Source organism: Bos indicus x Bos taurus, chromosome 10, assembly GCF_003369695.1.
Source record: "Bos indicus x Bos taurus breed Angus x Brahman F1 hybrid chromosome 10, Bos_hybrid_MaternalHap_v2.0, whole genome shotgun sequence".
NCBI classification, from domain to species: domain Eukaryota; kingdom Metazoa; phylum Chordata; class Mammalia; order Artiodactyla; family Bovidae; genus Bos; species Bos indicus x Bos taurus.
This window is the reverse complement of record NC_040085.1, coordinates 8,865,827-8,884,071: the sequence shown is the minus strand read 5'-3', so window position 1 is coordinate 8,884,071 and position 18,245 is coordinate 8,865,827. Positions and strand designations below refer to the sequence as shown.

Below are 18,245 nucleotides of genomic sequence, written 5' to 3'. Positions count from 1 at the left end.
AAAACTCTAATGCCTCCCTGGTATTTTAAAGGCAGCACACAGCCCCTCAGCTACCCCATGGGAGCTGCCCGACCTGTACCTCAGAAAGGTCAATTCAAGAGTCAGTAAACGCTCTCAGTTCAGTTCAGTTACTCTGTCGTGTCTGACTCTTTGCAACCCCATGAACCACAGCACACCAGGCCTCCCTGTCCATCACCAACTCCCAGAGTCCACCCAAACCCATGTCCATTGAGTCAGTGATGCCATCCAACCATCTCATCTCTGTCGTCCCCTTCTCTTCCTGCCCTCAATATTTCCCAGCATCAGGGTCTTTTCCAATGAGTCAGCTCTTCGTATCAGGTGGCCAAAGGATTGGAGTTTCAGTTTCAGCATCAGTCCTTCCAATGAACACCCAAGACTGATGTCCTTTAGGATGGACTGGTTGGATCTCCTTGCAGTCCAAGGGACTCTCAAGAGTCTTGAATCAATTCCTCATGCACCTCTCCTCCCCTGGGCAGAGCCTTGCCCTACAAGCATAATCCCCACCCCCGGGGCCCCCAGCGCAGGACTTGCCCGGCTAACAGATGAGAGGGGGCACAGGCTGCTGTGAGCAAGCTGGCACGGTCCTCCCAGCCTCCAGCCCAGATGTGCTGTGCCCAGAGAGAGGGCAGGGAAAGCTGAGGTCCAGGTCCCCCACCTCCCCGACCTTTCCCCTCCTGGGAGACACCTCCAATGGCTGCCCGGCACCGGACCCCCAGCTGGCCTCTCTGGAGCCGCAGCCCTAGACTAGCCGGGAGGCTCCTTCTCAGCCCGGCTTGGCTCCCTCCAGCCGCCCTGATCCAGTCGGGGTGTGGGGCTGAGTGGAGGGAGGGCTGCCCCTTCGTGACCGCTGGCGCGGCCGGCTCTCCTTGCAGTGACAGCGATGAGGAGGAGAGCACCAAGGAAGACAACACGGCCCTTCTGCGCTTCCACCTCAAGTACGAGGCCGACGTCCTCTTCACCAGGTGGGCCGGGGCCCCGGGGCCCTGTGCTGAGGTACTCGGAGTTGCAGCCAAGTGTATCCCTAAGAGTGCAGTGCCCCGTCCATGAAAGGGAGGCAGTGTCCACTAGAGGAGGAGGAGGCACAGACCTGGTCCCCAGGGAGCTCCCTGCAGGGGGCACCCCAAAGGCTGGGGGCACAGGCAGTATCCCCAGGAGAGGTTGCAATAGGGCCCTGCTCTGCAGAGAAGTCAAAACAGTATCAGAACTTGCTAAAAAGTCCATCTGCATTTCATTACCACCTCACACTGGCAATTCTAAACAGTATCAGTGAGAAAATGCTCCTGCCCCCAGGGCAGACTGCTCCCACCACCCCCTCCCTCAGTCTGCTCCTGGCCCCCAGTCTGCCCCCTCTACCTCCCAGAGCTCCCAGGTAGGTGGAGAAGTCAGGAAGTAACAGCAAACAGAAAGCTCTGGCCCTCCTTCAGCCAACACTAGAGGTGCACAGTGGGCAAGTTGGTGATCGAAAGAGGCCATGCGCCTGGGCAGGAGGCAAGGACTGGGATGGTAGAGAACTGGCCTCTGATTCATGCCCATCCCACACCCCAGCAGACATTGCTAATTGATCTCAGTGCTTATTCCTGCTGGGAAGAAGCCTTCCCAACACAGCCCTCCCAATGGACACAAGAGGAAACCTGTTTGCTGTGATCCAGGGAGATGGGAACATGCCCACACCTTCTTTCGTTCGTTTATCCATCCAGCCAACGCCGACTGAGCTCACGGCGTCCCTGTCCTCTGTCCCTGTAGGAGCAGCAGCCTGAGCCACTACGAGGTCAAGTCCAACAGCTCCCTGGAGAGATACCATGGCATTGGGCCTCCCTTCCACTGCATTTTCAAGGTTAGGCTGGAGGGCAGCCAGGCAGACAGTGAAAGACAGGAGCTGAGAACCCCCATTTGGGAGGGAAGGAATCTGAAAGCGTTGCCAGTGCCCAGATTCCAGCCTCAACCCTGCCACCCCTTCACTGTGTGACTTTAGGCAAGTCCCTCCCCTCTCTGAGCCTTTCAATCCTCATCTGGAAAAGTACGAGGCTGGACCAGGAGGGTGTGTCAGTGAAGAATAGGTGTATCTGCTTATGACTTTTTAAATGTGAAAAAACAGTGATATATATAATGCTCTGGGGTTTATTCTCTCCCATAAAAAAGAAGTCCAGAGTTGACAACTTTACAAAGTCCCTTGGACTGGGTCTCCTTGTGTCCGCTCCACCATCCTCAACATGTGATTATCAACCTCTCAAGTTCACCTCATAGTCCAAGGTGGCTGCAACTCCAGTCATCACATCCTCATTCCAGGAAGAAGGAAAAGGAGAAGAGTGTGCAAGACACCTCCCTGAGTAATCTCTTTGGCACTGCCTCACACGTCCAATTACCTCTCATTGTCCAGAACAGTGTGATTCAGCTATACGGGAGGCTAGGAAATGTGCCTTTTTGCCTTGGTTTCTGTCACTAAGGAAGAAGGAAGAAGGAAAATTAGGAGGCATTTAAGAGTCTCTGCCCCATGATCTCCCCAGCCCTGAATTGTTGGGCAAGAGTCGGGAGCAGGCAGACAGCTAGAACCACACAGATGCCTCGATGGCTCATCCAAGAGAGGTTTAATAATCTGCCCAAGGCCACACAGCTCAACTGTGGCAGCAGCCATGGGTTATGTGTTCAGCCTTTCTGATTCCAAAACCCTGTTTGTAATCACTGCGGCTCTGACATTGAATAGATGATGAGATGGTTGGATGGCATCACCGACTCAATGGACATGCTGCTGCTGCTGCTTAAGTCGCTTCAGTCCTGTCCGACTCCGTGCAACCCCATAGATGGCAGCCCACCAGGTTCTGCCGTCCCTGGGATTCTCCAGACAAGAACACTGGAGTGGGGTGCCATTGCCTTCTCCGTCAATGGACATGAGTTTGAGTAAACTCCGGGAATTGGTGATGGACAGGGAGGCCTGGCGTGCTACAGTCCATGGGGTAGCAAAAAGTCAGACACGACAAGTGACTGAACTGAACTGAACTGACGCTGAATGCATCGCAGCTAGAATGTGCACCAATGCACACTATTTACATCCTGCATCAGAATGTAATCATTACATCCATTAATGATTCTCTCTCATAGTAAAGGAGTTGCTGTCACCATCTCCACCCAGACCTCTGTTCAGGGCGACACCCAAACGAGGGTGAAAAGGGGAAGTAACCCTTGCTCTCAGCCTCATGGCCCCCAGTGGCGGTCCTCAGCCTCCAGGAGCCCATCCCTTTCAGCTTCCATTCGGTTTCCTTCCTGCAGCCCCCAGCCAAGGTCTGGAAGAGCTTTAGAGCATCCACAGTGAAAGGGCCAGGGAGCTTGAAGGAACTTGTTTCTCAGGCCTGGCTGGGGTTGGGGGGCTCACCCCCGTGGATCTTGTCCCCCACCACCCAACCACTGCTGGATGTACTGACACCTCCCCTTCTCGGGCCACAGATCCAAAACTTGGGCTTGTTTCCCATCCATGGGGTGACGATGAAGATCACCATTCCCATCGCCACCAGGGGCGGCAACCGGCTACTGCTGCTGAGGGACTTCCTCACTGACCAGGTACCCACACCCCGGGGGGCCGGTGTGGGTAGGGGACAAGCAGACCACTAGGTGTGCTCCTTCCCCAGGCCCAGGGCCGGCTGGGCCTTCCCTGGGCAGAAGGGAGAGAGGACTGTTCAGGCTGCCGAGTCTGCCAGGGCTGGTGTGAGGCTGGCTGCCTGTTTCCTCGTGCAGGTGAACACGTCCTGTAACATCTGGGGGAACAGCACCGAGTACCGGCGTGCCCCGACGGAGGAGGACTTGAGTCGCACCCCACAGCTGGTGAGCGTCCCCATGCCAGGAGCCCCGGGACGAGGAGAGGGGCTGCCTGAGCTCCTCGACCAGTAGTTTGTCCACAGGAGCTTATCGAAGCCTCTCTATGTCCCAGCCTCAAACCAAGAGGAAACAGAAAAGATACTTCGTATCCTTAGTGGGCTCACATCTCAGGGGAGACACCAGGTTGAGTGTAAAGAAGCCAGGGGTGGAGGCTGGGAGACCTGTTGAGTGAGGGGCAGAGAAGCGGACAACCTTGAATAAGAGGAGCAGGGGGCCTTCCCTGGTGGTCCAGTGGCTAAGACTCTGCATTCCGAATACAGGGAGCCCAGATTCGACCCCTGGTCAGGGAACTAGTTCGCACATGCCACAGCTGAAAAGCTCCTCCATGCTGCAACATTCCGTGTGCCGTAACTAAGGCTCAGTGCAACCAAATTAAAAAAAAAAAAGTGAACAGAGATCATGGACTTGCCCTGTGCCTAAAAGGGTTAGTAGGATACGGACAAACAGAGGAAGGAGGAAGGAGCCGAGACGGAACAGCGTAACAGAGGCCAGACCCCATGGGGCTTGTACTGGAAGCACCGATCGTATCAGCCGGGGCCTCCCTGTCCCCAGAGATAGAAGGCTGTGCTTAGTAGCTCAGTCGTGTCCGACTTTGTGACCCCATGAACTGTAGCCCGCCAGGCTCCTCTGTCCACAGAATTTTCCTGACAAGGATACTAGAGGGGGTTGTCATTTCCTCCTGCAAGGGATCTTCCTGACCCAGGGATCAAACACTCGAGTCTTGACCCTTGTGCGTTGGCAGGCAGGTTCTTTACCTTTAGTGCCATCTGGGAAGCCTGAAACGGAAGCCAATGTCAACGCCCAGGGTCCTCCCAGGACACCTGCTAGGGTCCAGGTTTCTGTTCCCGGGGCTACCTCTGCCCCACGCACCAATTTCTGAGCATGCTTTCATGACTCCTTACCCAAATAAAAATCTTCTCTGTTTTCATTTGATTTCCCCAAAAAAGCGTCTTTGGAGTGTAGTGCACGGTACTGAAGACAGACGTGGGTGGGGTGAGGTGGCTGCAAGAGAGCCACACAAATGAGTTTAACCTAATAAATCCTAATTATTTGATGATTTGTTTGGGTTTTCTATTAGGATAGTGTCATCTGCAAGTAATAATAGTTTTAGTTTTACCATTCAATCCTTTTAAATTGTTTTTCTTATTCCTCTGTCTAGGAGCTCCAGGGCAATGCTAAACAGAAATGATGACCATCTTGTCTTGATTCTGCATTTAAAGGAATTATTTTTAGTTTTTCATTGTGAAATGTAATACTTGATGTAGTTTTTTTTTTTTTTAAATAAGCACCCTTATTCAGATTCAGGAAGTTCCCTGGTAGTTTTTTTTTTTTTTTATCACAAACAGAAGTTGGATTTCATAAAATGCTTAAAGTTAAAGCGTAAGTGCTTAAAGTTACTGCATCTGTTAAAGTAATGTATCACTTTCCCTTTAATGTGTTTGTAGGGGGATGACATTTATAGGCTCTCTAATGCTGACCTAAAGTTCTGTTCCTGGAATACATCCAATTATGCACAACTTCAAATGGAGCATCCGATATATTAATACTGTCCTTACCTTGTCCTCCAGCCAGCCTCGGCAGCCCCAGCCCCTGTGGCTTCCACCCCTCACCTCCTTCCTTGTCCCCTGTCCTCTGTCACCCTTCCCCAGGAGCAAAACCCCACTTGGTCAAGCTGAGCAGCTGAGCCATCTCTCTGGTGGCCAAGCCCCTGCTCACCCAGAGACCCTTCTCTTTCAGAATCACAGCAACTCTGATGTAGTCTCCATCAACTGCAACGTGAGGCTGGCCCCCAACCAGGAAATCAATTTCCATCTGCTGGGGAACCTGTGGTTGAGGTCCTTAAAAGCAGTAAGTAGAGCTCCAGGGCCAGGCTGGAGGAGAGGGGTGCTAGGGAGTCTCTCCAAGGGAGGGGCCAGCTCCTGACAAGGCCTCTGATTACACAGCTCAAGTACAAGCTGATGAGAATCACGGTCCACGCCGCCTTGCAGAGGCAGTTCCACAGCCCATTCATCTTCCGCGAGGAGGATCCCAGCCGCCAGGTGAGCACTTGGAACCCTACAGACCTGGGCTCGTGCCAGGCCAGCTTGGGGAAGGGTCATCCCTTCGCTTAAAGTTTCCCTACTCCCCCTGCAGGAGAGAGACGGACAGGCCTGCCGCAGTTGGTGCAACATCAGAGGAGAGGGGAAATAGAGACAAACAGGCCGTTGGGACAAAAGTAGGAAGAGGGGACCAGAAATAGGCATTCATCACCCTGTACCTGGGGGGTGGGGGGCACCAAGCTCTATACCTCCACAGCTCCCCGGAGGCAGAGGAAGGAGGGACACCTGCGTGTTTTACACTAGAGGAAGCACAAGCGCGGTCCAGGCTGCCTGCCTCCTGCCTCAGGGCAGCAAGGCTGGGTCTTGGCAAACTGGCAGCCTAGAATGGCCAGCGAGTCCTCCCCTCCTCATCCATCCTCAGCTCAGATCTAATTAATGAAGGCGGTTGCAAACTGAAATTGTGAAGACCAAGGGATGGGAAAAGTCTCTGTATTGGGACTCTTTTTTAATTGAGTAAAGCCAGATTGTTATAGATCAGACTGGCTTGAATCAGGGTCCAGGAAAGGAGCGAAGATCCAGGCGGTGCTCCTGGGAAAATGAGAAATTGGGTCTTGAAATGAAGGTGGGTGTGTTCTTGCCTGGAGAATCCCAGGGATGGGGGAGCCTGGTGGGCTGCCGTCTATGGGGTCACACAGAGTCGGACACAACTGAAGTGACTTAGCAGTAGCAGCAGCAGCTCTAGGAGCTGGGCATCTCAGGCATGGGACTCTGCTGCCCTCCACTGGCCATGTCCCTGAACTGTGGTCTGGGCTCTGGGTGAGCCTTCTATCCCGGGTGTCCAGTGAATCCCCAGCCCCATCCCAGGAGATGCTGGAGAGCAAAATACGCTGGGTCAGGAAGCCAGACCTTAACAAGTCACCAACATCGATCCCAAACAGTGTAGAGGTGTGCCAGGCCGAGAGGGAGCCCAGGCAGAAGCCCAGGAGCAGCAGTCAGGCAAACACCCCGGGAGCAGTTTTACTTGTTCCTTCTGCAGCATTTTGTCGGGTTTTCCTGCTGTTTCTCAGCCTCCACCACAGATAAATGAGGCCAACAAAGTGTGGGTGCAGTTTGAGGGTGAGCCCAGGTCAGAGCAGGGCATGTCCAGGAGGGCTTTCTGGAGATAGTCCACTTGATCTGAATCTCGGGAGACATGCGGGAATTTCCCAGGCAATCAAGTGAGAAGTGTGGTGCGGACACCACACACGTAACGACCTCACTCTCCACACCAGTTCGTTTGTCATTTACTAGTTTATGACTTCTCCTTCCACTCCCACCCCCCACCCTCCGAAACCCCTCTTATACTCTGGATGCCTCGCTTCTCTTAGAAACCCAGTCACCCCCCACTTAAGCCCCTGGTGGCTTGGCTGAGCAAGGTGCCAGCCTTCAAGGGTGGAAAAAGCTAGACGGGACCTGCTGTGGGTGGAGCCCTGACCGTATGCCGTGTTCCCTGATCACCCCTCATGGCTCTGAGGGACGTCCCCATGGCCACTTTCCAGATATGGACACGGAGGCTGTGTAAGGTAGGGCAGAAGGGGAGTCAGGGGCCAAGCCGGGCTCTGCTGCCATGCTGTCAAGGGGTGCATTCATTCAGGCTTTCAGCGAGGTGACTGAGCTCCTGCTCTGGGCAGGCCCTGTTCCACACACTGATGATAGAGCAGCAAGCAAAACAGACAAGCCCCTGCTCTCCCTGGAGCTGACCCTCTGGACTGGGGTGGGGGAAGAGGCAGTGAACATAAGTTCAATGTCAGTGGTGATAAGCTCTGCCCAGAAAAACGCAGACGCGTAACGGTGGAGAGGAGGTAGTGCTGTTTTATACAGTAAACCTGGGGGAGCCACTGCATAAAGGGACAGAGACCGGGAGCAGCACAATGGTGTCTCGTGGTGGAGCCCTGCCAGCAGAAGGAATGGAGGTGAGAGTCCCAGCAGCAGGCACAGTGCTGGGCTTGCTGGTGGCCAGGTGGCAGAGTTGAGAGCAAGGGACGGAGCAGGAGATGAGGCTGCAAAGATTCAAAGGGCCAGAGGGCGCAGGGCCTTGCAGGCCAGGACGAGGATTCTAATTTTCTCTCTGAGTGAGATGGGAAGCCTGGGGAACCCAGCAGAACAGAGCATACACCCCCTGCCTCTGGCTTCCAGGAACAGGCTGAGGAATGAGATCAGGAGTTTGTGTGAGGACCACATGGACCGACGGATGTGAGTTAGGAGCGCAGAGGAAGGTCTTCCCTGCTGGCCCAGTAGTTAAGAACCCAAGCTCCTAATGCAGGGGGCCCAAGTTTGATCCCTGATCGGGGAACTAAGATCCCGTAGGCTGTGTGGTGGTGGTGGTTTAGTCACTAAGTCATGTCCAACTCTTGCGATCCCTGGACTATAGCCTGTGTGGCGTGGCCTAAAAACAAACACAAACAAAAACAGTTAAAAAAAAAAAAAGAGTGCAGTGGAGAGTCCAGGTAGAAGGTAGAAACATGAATGCATCAGCTGGCATGAAGATGGTTACGGCCTTCCCCAGAACTGTATTAGGGCTTTCATGGCCCTGGGCACTTTTGCTTTCAGGGCTTTTCTCCAAAAATAGGGGGGAAAATTATTATTTTATGACTTGGTCTGTATAAAGACAAGTAAAATCCAGGCAAGATTATAATCATCTTTTGATTCTAACTTTAAAGGAAATTAGAACATTTTTGTGGGCCCCTAAAAGCACTGTGAGTTAGTCACTCAGTCGTGTCCAACTCTTTGTGACCCCATGGACTGTAGCTCGCCAGGCTCCTCGGTCCATGGAATTCTCCAGGCAAGAATTCTGGAGTGGTTGCCATCCCCTTCTCCAGGGGATCTTCCTGACCCAGGGACTGAACTTTGGTCTCCTGCACCGCAGGCAGATTCTTTACTGTCTGAGCCTTCAGAAGCACTGTGGGCCCTCACCACTGTGCCCACTGCACCTACTTCAGAAGGCAGCTCTGAGGGAGAGTCCCGGAGTGACTGGAGATAAAGAAGAGGTCCACGGAGAGGGAGATGGGATGAATCGGGAGATTGGAATTGACATATATATACTGCTGATACTATGTATAAAATAGATAACTGACGAGAATCTGTGGTATAGCCCAAGAAGTTCTACTCAATGCTCTGTGCTGAAGGAAATCCAAAACAGAGGGGATAGATGTACACATACAGCTGACTCACTCTGCTGTAGATCCGAAACTAACACAAGACTGTAAAGCAACTACACTCCAATAAAAATTAATTTTAAAAAGATGTCCAAGGGCAGAGCCATGGGACACACCAGCATTTAGGAAGCAGCAGCAAACAAAGCAAGAAAACAGTAGCCCATGTAGAAGGAGGAGGATCCAGGCAGAGAGAAGCAAAAGCAGAATGTGTCTCGGAGAGAAGGTGGGATCGCCTGGTCACTTAAGTCAGGGGTCCGCCGTGCTGGGGCGGGGGGCTCTGAGGCCGCTCAGCAGGCTGTGTGCCGCCCGCCCCTGCAGTGTCTTCCTGGGGAAGGGGACGCAGCTCTCCCACCAGCTGCCAGCTGTCTCCTGCCCTCCTGCCCTGCCCCAGGCTGCCGCCCGCCCAGGGCCCCAGGACAGTAGTCTGTTGACATGGCCCCACCCCTCCCCTTGCAGATCACGTTTGAGATCTCCAAGCAAGAAGACTCACAGGTCCCCATCTGGATCATCGTGGGCAGCACCCTGGGGGGCCTCCTGCTGCTGGCCCTGCTGGTCCTGGCGCTCTGGAAGGTGAGAGCCCTGCGGAAGGGTGGGGCAGCACCCTGGCTGTCCCGGCCCGGGGCCCCAGCCTCTGAGCTGTGTGGCCAGTGCCCACATGCTCCTTGACATGGGAGCTGGGGCCCGCCCAGCCTCCTCCCCAGAACTCTGCGGGCTCCTCACCACAGCAGGCAGATGGGCCACCAGAGGGCACTCAACCTGTGGCTCCAGCCCTTTTGTGGGTCCCCTTCTGGGTCCCTGATGAAAGCTAGCCTTCCTCTGATCAGAAAAAAAGCAAGCACACACAACCACAGAATTTCTCCAATTTAATGTCAGGCTGTTAAGAAATCCCTTAGAAGGCTTTCTTTGTCCCTGAGTCTCAAGTTAAGAAGCCCCGGTCTCAACCTCCTCCTATTCGAGATAAGGTGAGAGGGGGCCCAGAGAGCAGTAGTGACTTGGGCAGCGTCAAACAGCAATGCTTGCCTCTGGACATAGGCTCCATCCGCTTGGTTCCAGCCTCCGTGTCACCAATGAAGAGGCCCCTTGGCCAGCCTGGCAGTTGGTGGGGGGTACTCAGTGTGAGCAGCGGAGGCATTCAGGGAACGCTTCTGAGGAAAGCAGCCTCAGGAGGGTAAGTGGAGGGAGGGGAGACAGGCCTTGCCCACCTGCCCACCCCTGACATTTCTTCGTCTCCCCACAGCTCGGCTTCTTTAAAAGTGCCAAGCGCAGGAGGGAGCCTGGCCTGGACCCCACACCCAAAGTGCTGGAGTGAGGCTCCTGAGGAGGCTGTGAGTGGATGGGGGCCAGCATGCGGGCCCAGGCAGTGTGCAGGCCCGGAGCCCACCGAGCTGGGGTGGAGAGGACACCGGCTCACTTTGCACTTGACCTCATCTCCTGAAAGACTGAGTCTGCTCCCTCTGAAAGGAACTCGAGTCAGTTTTCAGAGGGACTGTCCTACTGGGAGCCGCAGCACCTCCAACACAGGTCCCTAGGGACTTAGAGGGACCCCCCCCCAAGGTACACCCCAAAGTCACCCGCAGGCTGTGCAGAGGCATTGCCACCCCCACCACTAAGGTGCTAGGAAGTCGTCATCACCCCATCCTCAGAAGAAACCCGGAGAGGAGACTACAAATGCCAACGCACTCTGCCTTCTCCGGACCTGTAGTTGCAGGGGAACCCAGTGGGACAGCGGATCTGCATCCTGCGCTGTCCCCCCATCCCTGCACTGCCCACAGCTCCCGAGTCACCTCGCCCCTTCCTAGCCAGAGATAGGTCCCTGGAGTGCCCCCTGAGTGAGGGCCCCAGTGGTGACAGCTGCTGGCCAGGATGAAGACAGACTCTGGAGGCAGAGACTGTGATGGACAGGCAGCTGGGACCTAGGAGAACCGAGAGGAGGGTGCAGGTGGGCTCTTCCCCAGCCCCCACCTGCGTTCACCTGACTGACACCCACACCCCGCCCCCCACGGTGCTCGCAGCAGCCCCGGGCCTGCAACTGCCGCCCCTCCCGCTGCTTTTGTTGTTCCTGGGTGCTTGGCGGAAGCCTGTGGATGATGCAGTCCCCAGGGCTCCACGTTCTCACTTCACCTTCCCCACAGCCTGTCCTGATGCAATGGCTGCAGGCTGGGGGCAGGGGTGGGGGGCCCTCCCTGCATCACCCCCTCCCTATACACATACACACACATACACAGCCTCCCACCCCTCCTTGTCTCTCACACACACACACTCTCTCTGCATCATGCCCTACCTACACACACACACACACACACACACACACACCCTCCCGGCATCACCCTGTCCCTACACACACACACACATACCCCGCCACCAACCCCACCTCCAATTCCTCCCTTCTGCTCACCCACCACCCATACCCGGGAGAAGCGCTGGACCAGTGCTGAGGGGTTCTCCATGGAACGTACTGGATAAAGCCAGTGCGGGGACCTCCGGAGCCTGTGCAACCTTGGTGGCAAATATCTGATCGGCCAGCCCCTGGGACAAGTGGACCCACCAGTGATGGGGCCCCGAGGACAAGAGGCACGCCTGGTGCCCAGCCGAATAATTTATGCCTTGACCTGGTTTTGAGGTAGGAATGAAAGGGGATCCATCAAAGGCATCTGTCCCCTGACACACAGTACGACCTTTACTGTCGTAAATATTTTTAAGAAAATTTTAAAAATACAGTGTTTAAAAACAACCAAGAGGCTGCCATCCTTTTGTGGGCAGAACATGTCCTAGCAAGCTGCGCTCTGACAACGGGAGGCGGATGAGGGGCTCCTGTCAGGAAGGGGCGTGTCCACCCCTCGCTCCCTACAGCATCCCCTGCCAGGGCCGCCTGGTCTGGGGTGGGCAGCTCAGTGATGGGGTCCTCCCTCCCTCCCAAGCCCACTGTTCCTTCTTTAGCCAGTGTAGATGGTTGAAAGCACATATCCCTATAGCTTCTACCCCTTCGTTCCCTCTCTTTTCTCCCAGATTTCTCTAGGCTGACATCTCAGGGCCGATTTTCAGACCCTGACTTCCAGTTTCCTCACCTTGCTATTCTCATGCTGCTGGAATCCCAAGAAACCAGGAGAACCTCAGAAATTATTTGGTCCCTTTCCCCCATAGAGGAGGACACTCAGAACCAGAGAAGTTAAGAGCGAGCCCCTGGTTCCACAGCAAATTCCAGACTAATTTCAGGACTGGTGTCCCTCAAGCCACACTGTCACTCTCACCCAGCCGTAGACGGGTTTGATCTGAAGAGGTAGAAGGAATTGATATGCAGTCACTTCTGATTTGTCATGGGAATATTTTTTCCTCAAATGGTGAAACCAAAATCAGAAGGTAGCATTTAAAAATCATACTTCATTTGAGTCATCACCCTCATAAGTGGAGTATGACCCCACACCCAAAAGTGCATTGTTTGGTAGCAAGTCTTCTGTAGAACACCATCGACTGAGAATGCTTTCATATGAAACCTTTTAGAAACTGGCATTCACATTTTAAAAATCTGCCTTGTGCTGTCACACCACAGGCCACACAATCTATCAATAGATCAGATGCAGCCCAGAAGTCACTGAATTGCAACCCCTGGACTCAGAGGCCATGTTTATCTCTGGGATGTCACAGTCCCTCCATGCCCCCCGCTACCTGAGGCAAAGAACAGCTAAAGGGTCAAAAGGTAGAAAAAGTGGGAGGCTCGTCTGAATCTTCAGGGCCTTCAGCCCTCACACTGTGCTGCTCTCGTCTTCTCTATCTTAGCAGTTCTCTCTTTCTGAAATCATTTGCTGTGGGGTGTAAGTATCTTAAGGCACGACTACCCTTAAGAGTGCTGGTGGGACAAGCAGGGAAGATATACTTAACAGGGACAAAGCCTCACGCTAGAGCAGTGCTTCTCAAGCCCCACTGCACAGTACAATCACCTGAGACCTTTACATGCTGCCTGTGCAAAGGGCCCACCCATGGGGGTCAGATTTAGTCAGCTGGGAGAGGGGCCAGGGCATCGTTTGTGTCTGAGTTCCCCTAGCAACGCCAATGTGCCCGTGAATATATAGGCTAGAAAACATGAAATAAGGGGTTAACAGGCACACGTGACCTTCCATGCTGCGTACAGGGAACTGTGCCGTCATGGTAATGCTGTTCAACTTTACTTGGCTCCAGCCTGCAGTTTGAAAGACTTTCTCATTCCAGCAAGTCTCCAGAGTGTAATTTCCTATAGGAGATCACCAGGGGTCCTCAGAGACCCAAAGGGCCTCTTAGAGGAGTTGGGGGCACATTTGCCAATGTCTGGGGGTGGGGAGATGAATAGCAGTCTCTGAAGCATTTTTGGCATGGTGGCAAGCAGTCCAAAATGCAACTGCAAATCAACATGAAAATTCTTATTATGGTTCATTTGGGGAGTTATTAGCAATGCTCTATCTGGTAGTCGAGAGTAATTATTTATGGTGAAACTAAGGCTTGAACTCAAGAGTGTGAACATGATGCATAACCAGCTTTAAAAGGGTTCAGTCTTTTAAAAGCATTATCGGCCCATCTGGCTTCGTGGTACTAAAGCCATTCTATAGCACGCAAGTGCGCAGGCGGAAAACACACCTGGGGCGAGGTCTGACTCTGCACACCCAATTACCAACTGCAGGTGGTTTTAGAATTCGCTCTTCACATTGTCAGGGCTTCTTCAATTCTAGACTCACCTCTAGTAGAAGGAAAGGACCTCCAACCAAGTTATGAACTTGAGATGTGCACGATGTCCTGGGGGGCCTCCCTGTTGGTTCTGACATGGTCAGACCCCATACAGGAGGGCAAGAAAATCCAGGAACTCAGGAGCAGCCCTTGGGTAGCTCTGAGAGCGGCCTCAGGCCCTCATGCCTTGACTGGTGTTCTGTGGGGACGTGGACCTCAAGTATGCTGTCCCTCAGTTTTGGCCAGCCAAGAGAGGAGAAATCCAGGTAAGAATGTGGCTTCTTTCTGGCATCAGATGGTATGGGCATGCAAGCTCGGAGGGCAAGATATGCCTCTTAAAGGTATCAATCCAGAGCTGAGCTTCTCCAAGTGGTGTCCCAGAGCCACCTACATCAGAACTACAGCCAACTACCCCAGATCTCAAGATCCAATTCTTGTAAGGTCATTTAAAGCACATTAAACTTATAGAACCATAAGATACTGGTCTTCTCCAGACTTTAATGTCAGTTTCTGGCAACAGGGCCTTTTTTACCTGCCCTTGAGCCTATCAAAGTGGCAGTAGTCATTGGTAAAAACCCTCAAGGAGCATCCTTCCAGTTAACCAGTGGAGTTTCTGGATTTTCCTTTTGTTAAGGACGTTGGTATTTCTTAACAAGATGGGCATCAGGGTGAAGGGGGCAAGGTGCTAGCATAAGCACAAAAGACAGGGAGAATTAACTTTTCTGGGAAATATGGGGGCACTTCCAGGAGACCTAAGGTCTTCAGGTCTTCAAAACACCAGCTGCTCTCTCCACCAACATTCAAGAGCTCTTAGCATCCGTATTCTCCCAAAATAAGACATTAGACTTTTGGCTTTAAACCCCAAGATGCCAGGCAGCCTGTAATTGACGCAGCTGGCTTAATCATGCTTCTTTTCTGGCAGAATGACTCGCTGCAACCACACCTCACCCCAAACATGAAGTGGCCGGTTTCTCCACCACACGCGCCTTGGGTGGTTGACTTACTGCAGCCATTAGCAGTGAGTGGCCCTGTCTTCACCACACTGGCCTTTGTTTCATCTTCAACTAGTGTCACATTGCCCTTTATTCTGCACTACTTCTTACCATTAAAAAAAAAACAAACCCAAGTTATCCTTATATTACTATTATTGTCAACTAGATCCCTCTCAAAGGACAGTCAAGCTCAATCGACCACATTAAATCTGCAGAGTGCTTTTGTGTCACTGTCTCTTCCACTAGCTTTGACATCGCGCTAAAGTAGGGCAGCATGTTCCACACAGAAGCTGAAACCGGAACAGAGGAGCTTCGCCGGAGTAGGGAGGGTGAGAAGCCTGGCACTTGGCCTCTGAAACTGTTCAAGAAGATACAGGCTAAAATGTACCTAGCAAACACACGAGGCTCAAAGCAGGGTATGAGCAGAAAAATGTTTTTAAAGAAGCCAGGGGCACCATTGCTTAAGGACTCATCCTTTCTCGTCAGCTGTGCATGTTCTTCGTCCCTATCTCCCCGGCACTATACTAAAAATGATGATGGTAAAGTTTTCTGAAACATTTTCAGAAGGTGGCCCAAGCCAGAGTTCCAAAGTAACATCGTAAACTTTTAAAATTAAAATTTGTTGCCAGATAAAAATAAATTAAAATTTGAGGAAAAATAGAAAATCGGATTCAAATAGGGGCATCTAGCTGGACAAAAAGATGATCATGGGCAGAGACCATAGTCCTTATTGTCCATAAGGTCCATATGGCCCATTTCAGGACCATAGTCCTTGTACGTGGTATAGAACATCCCTATACGTCCTATGCCTATAACACCCCTAACACAGTGCTGACACACGGTAGATGCTGGATAAGCCCCAATTCCTGAGTTTTTTCCGTTGGTTAGGGCCAGAGCAAACCCCAGTCCTGCTCTCCGGATGAACTGAGCACACCAGATTTACCAAGCACAGGCAAATTAGAACAAACAATCTTGTCTAAGCTTGCCAAAAAGCCAAGATTTTGTGAGCCACCTGAAGTTTTTATCTCATACTGAAGTTTTATAGATCAAGTACCTGACGAAATATATTCCTGCCAGCATTTTCTTTTATCTGGGCATCTGTTACTTTAATACAGCAGACATTACTTGAAACACAGAGGAAAAAAAAAAAAGAGAGATGCTTTAGAATTTGTCTGATTTCTGCAGTCCAGTCGATACTGCTGCCCAGCAAAGATCCGGCAGAAATCCTAAGGTGAGCTTCTCTGGCACTGGTGTGTTGGTCTTGCAGTGAAAGAGCACGGGTCAGTGGGTCAAGAAGCCCCAAGCCTGCCCCAGGCTCTGACACTTGGGCCTTGCGAGACCTCGGATGAACAACTCACTTCTTTGTGAGCCTGTCTTCAACTGTAAAGTGAGAGAGTTGCCCTAAATGATTTTTCAGACCGCTATAAAGGGACTCCCTAAATCAAATTGTGAAAGCAAACAGTTGCAGAAAATGTGCTCTCATGTCACCCTTTAATATTCTTCTGGTAATCCCAACGACTGTATTAGGTAAAACAAAGAAATATGAGGTATGAATACTGGAAATGAGAAGGCAAAATTATCATTACTTGTAAATTATGATTAGTATACCCAGGACATCCAAATGAAGCAAAATCCATTAAAATGCCTATATCGAAACATTAACATTTGGAAGTATATAAATGGAAGAAAGGCTCCTATCTACATTATAAACAAAAAAACTAATAATAATATATTTTCAAGACCTTCTAAAAATAAACTTCTAAAAAAATTTCTGGCTTGGGGACTTCCCATCTTGCAATGCAAGGGACATGGGTTCAATCTCTGGTGGGTGATCTAGGATCCCATATGCCACAGAGCAACTAGGCTGGTGTGTGAAAACTAGCATTTGAGTGCCCTGACTTCTGAAGCCCACACGCTCTGGAGCACACACACAACTAGAGAATCCTTGTGCCACAGCGAAAAATCCCGCATGCCACAACAAAGATCGCTCATGGTGCAACTGAGAGCTGACACAGCCAAATTAATTTAAACAATCTTTTCTGGTTAGAGAAAAAAAAAGACAAATGAAGAAACATTAGCCTCACGAAGATTAGTCCTTAACATTGACCAGGCACCTTGGTTTTAGGCACTACGTTAAGAATATTAATTCTCCCATTTGCTCACTACAACTTAGATATTATTGTCCCAATGTAGAGAAGCTGAGGCCAACATCGAAAAGCAACTTGCCCGAGGTCACAGAGCCCAGTCAATACTCCTCAGGGTCCCACCACACTGCCAGGTCAACAGAGTAGAACAGAGAAGCCAGAAACAGATCCAATTACTTTACGGGATTTGAACTTATGATTCAAATCAGTGGAAAATAAAAGAGTTCTTGGCTAGCTGGATACTTAATCAAAATAAATTCCAGGTAGATAAAAAGATTTAAACCGAAGAACAAGAAGAGAGGAAGAAGAGGAAGAGGGGGGAAAAAAAGAGGACCGAAGAGAGACGTGGGAGGGAAAAGCCATAAAAGCACTAGAAGAGAACACGGGAAAAAAAGGTGCATGAACTTGAAGTGGAGACAACTTTACAAGCAAGATACAAAATTCAGTAGATATAAAAACTACTGTACTTAAACTACAAACTGTGACATATGAGAGAAAATTTCCTTACATTACCAAGGAATTTCTAACACATAGCAAGAAAAAGACCACAGTGCCCAAAAGCAAACAAATTTAAAAGGTCAGTAAATATATGTCAACCTCAGTCATAATAAAGGAACTCAAATCAAAACCATGAAATAATGTTTCCCATCATCTTAGCAAAAGCTGAATGATGAGATAACATCTGATGTCAATAAGGATGTCAGGAGATGGAAGGCAACTGGTTCGCCTCTGTCAGGATTTTTAACACTCAGTTACTAAACCAGAAGTTCCAGGGCTAGAAATGAGTTTGTTCTATGAAAAACACAGTACACAAGGATGTTCCCTGACTGAAATAGTATTTAGAATATCGATGAGCTGAAAACCTAAAAATCCAACGGGAAGGCCTGGTTAAATAAAGTTTAAGTTCATCCATAGAATTAAATGCTGTAAATTTGTTATTTAAAAAAAAAATCTATACATACCAAAATGAAAACATGTCTAAGATATACTCAGTGAAAATGACAAGATGCAGAATAGTGTAGCAAAGTTAAAAGTCCATTTGCATTTTTAAAAGCAGAAGAAAAAAATATATATATACACACAGAAGAATTCTGAGAAGCTACTCAAAAAAGTAATGAGTATCCTCTGTAGAGTCCAAATGGGAGGCAGAGAGAGATGAAATTTTTTTTTACTATTTGAATTTTTCTTATCTGAACTTTCCCCCACGTACACGTATAACTTTCACAACTTTTAAAAAATGAATTTGACAAAATATCATCTCAACACTGAACAATAAAGACACACACTTCAAGGCAG

The 18,245-nt window shown here is 50.8% G+C and overlaps 1 protein-coding gene across 1 annotated transcript in view; it reads left to right on the top strand.

Annotated features, from left to right (window-relative positions):
* ITGA11 (integrin subunit alpha 11) overlaps window positions 1–11,852 on the top strand; it is a 133,109-nt gene extending 121,257 nt beyond the window's left edge. The window contains exons 23-30 of the mRNA XM_027553060.1: window positions 894–983; window positions 1,765–1,855; window positions 3,460–3,573; window positions 3,748–3,834; window positions 5,626–5,736; window positions 5,832–5,927; window positions 9,578–9,691; window positions 10,359–11,852. Of these exons, the coding sequence (XP_027408861.1) occupies window positions 894–983; window positions 1,765–1,855; window positions 3,460–3,573; window positions 3,748–3,834; window positions 5,626–5,736; window positions 5,832–5,927; window positions 9,578–9,691; window positions 10,359–10,430 (775 nt within the window). The 3' untranslated portion in view covers window positions 10,431–11,852. The remainder of the gene's footprint in view (window positions 1–893; window positions 984–1,764; window positions 1,856–3,459; window positions 3,574–3,747; window positions 3,835–5,625; window positions 5,737–5,831; window positions 5,928–9,577; window positions 9,692–10,358) is intronic.
* The last annotated feature ends 6,393 nt before the right edge of the window (window positions 11,853–18,245 follow it).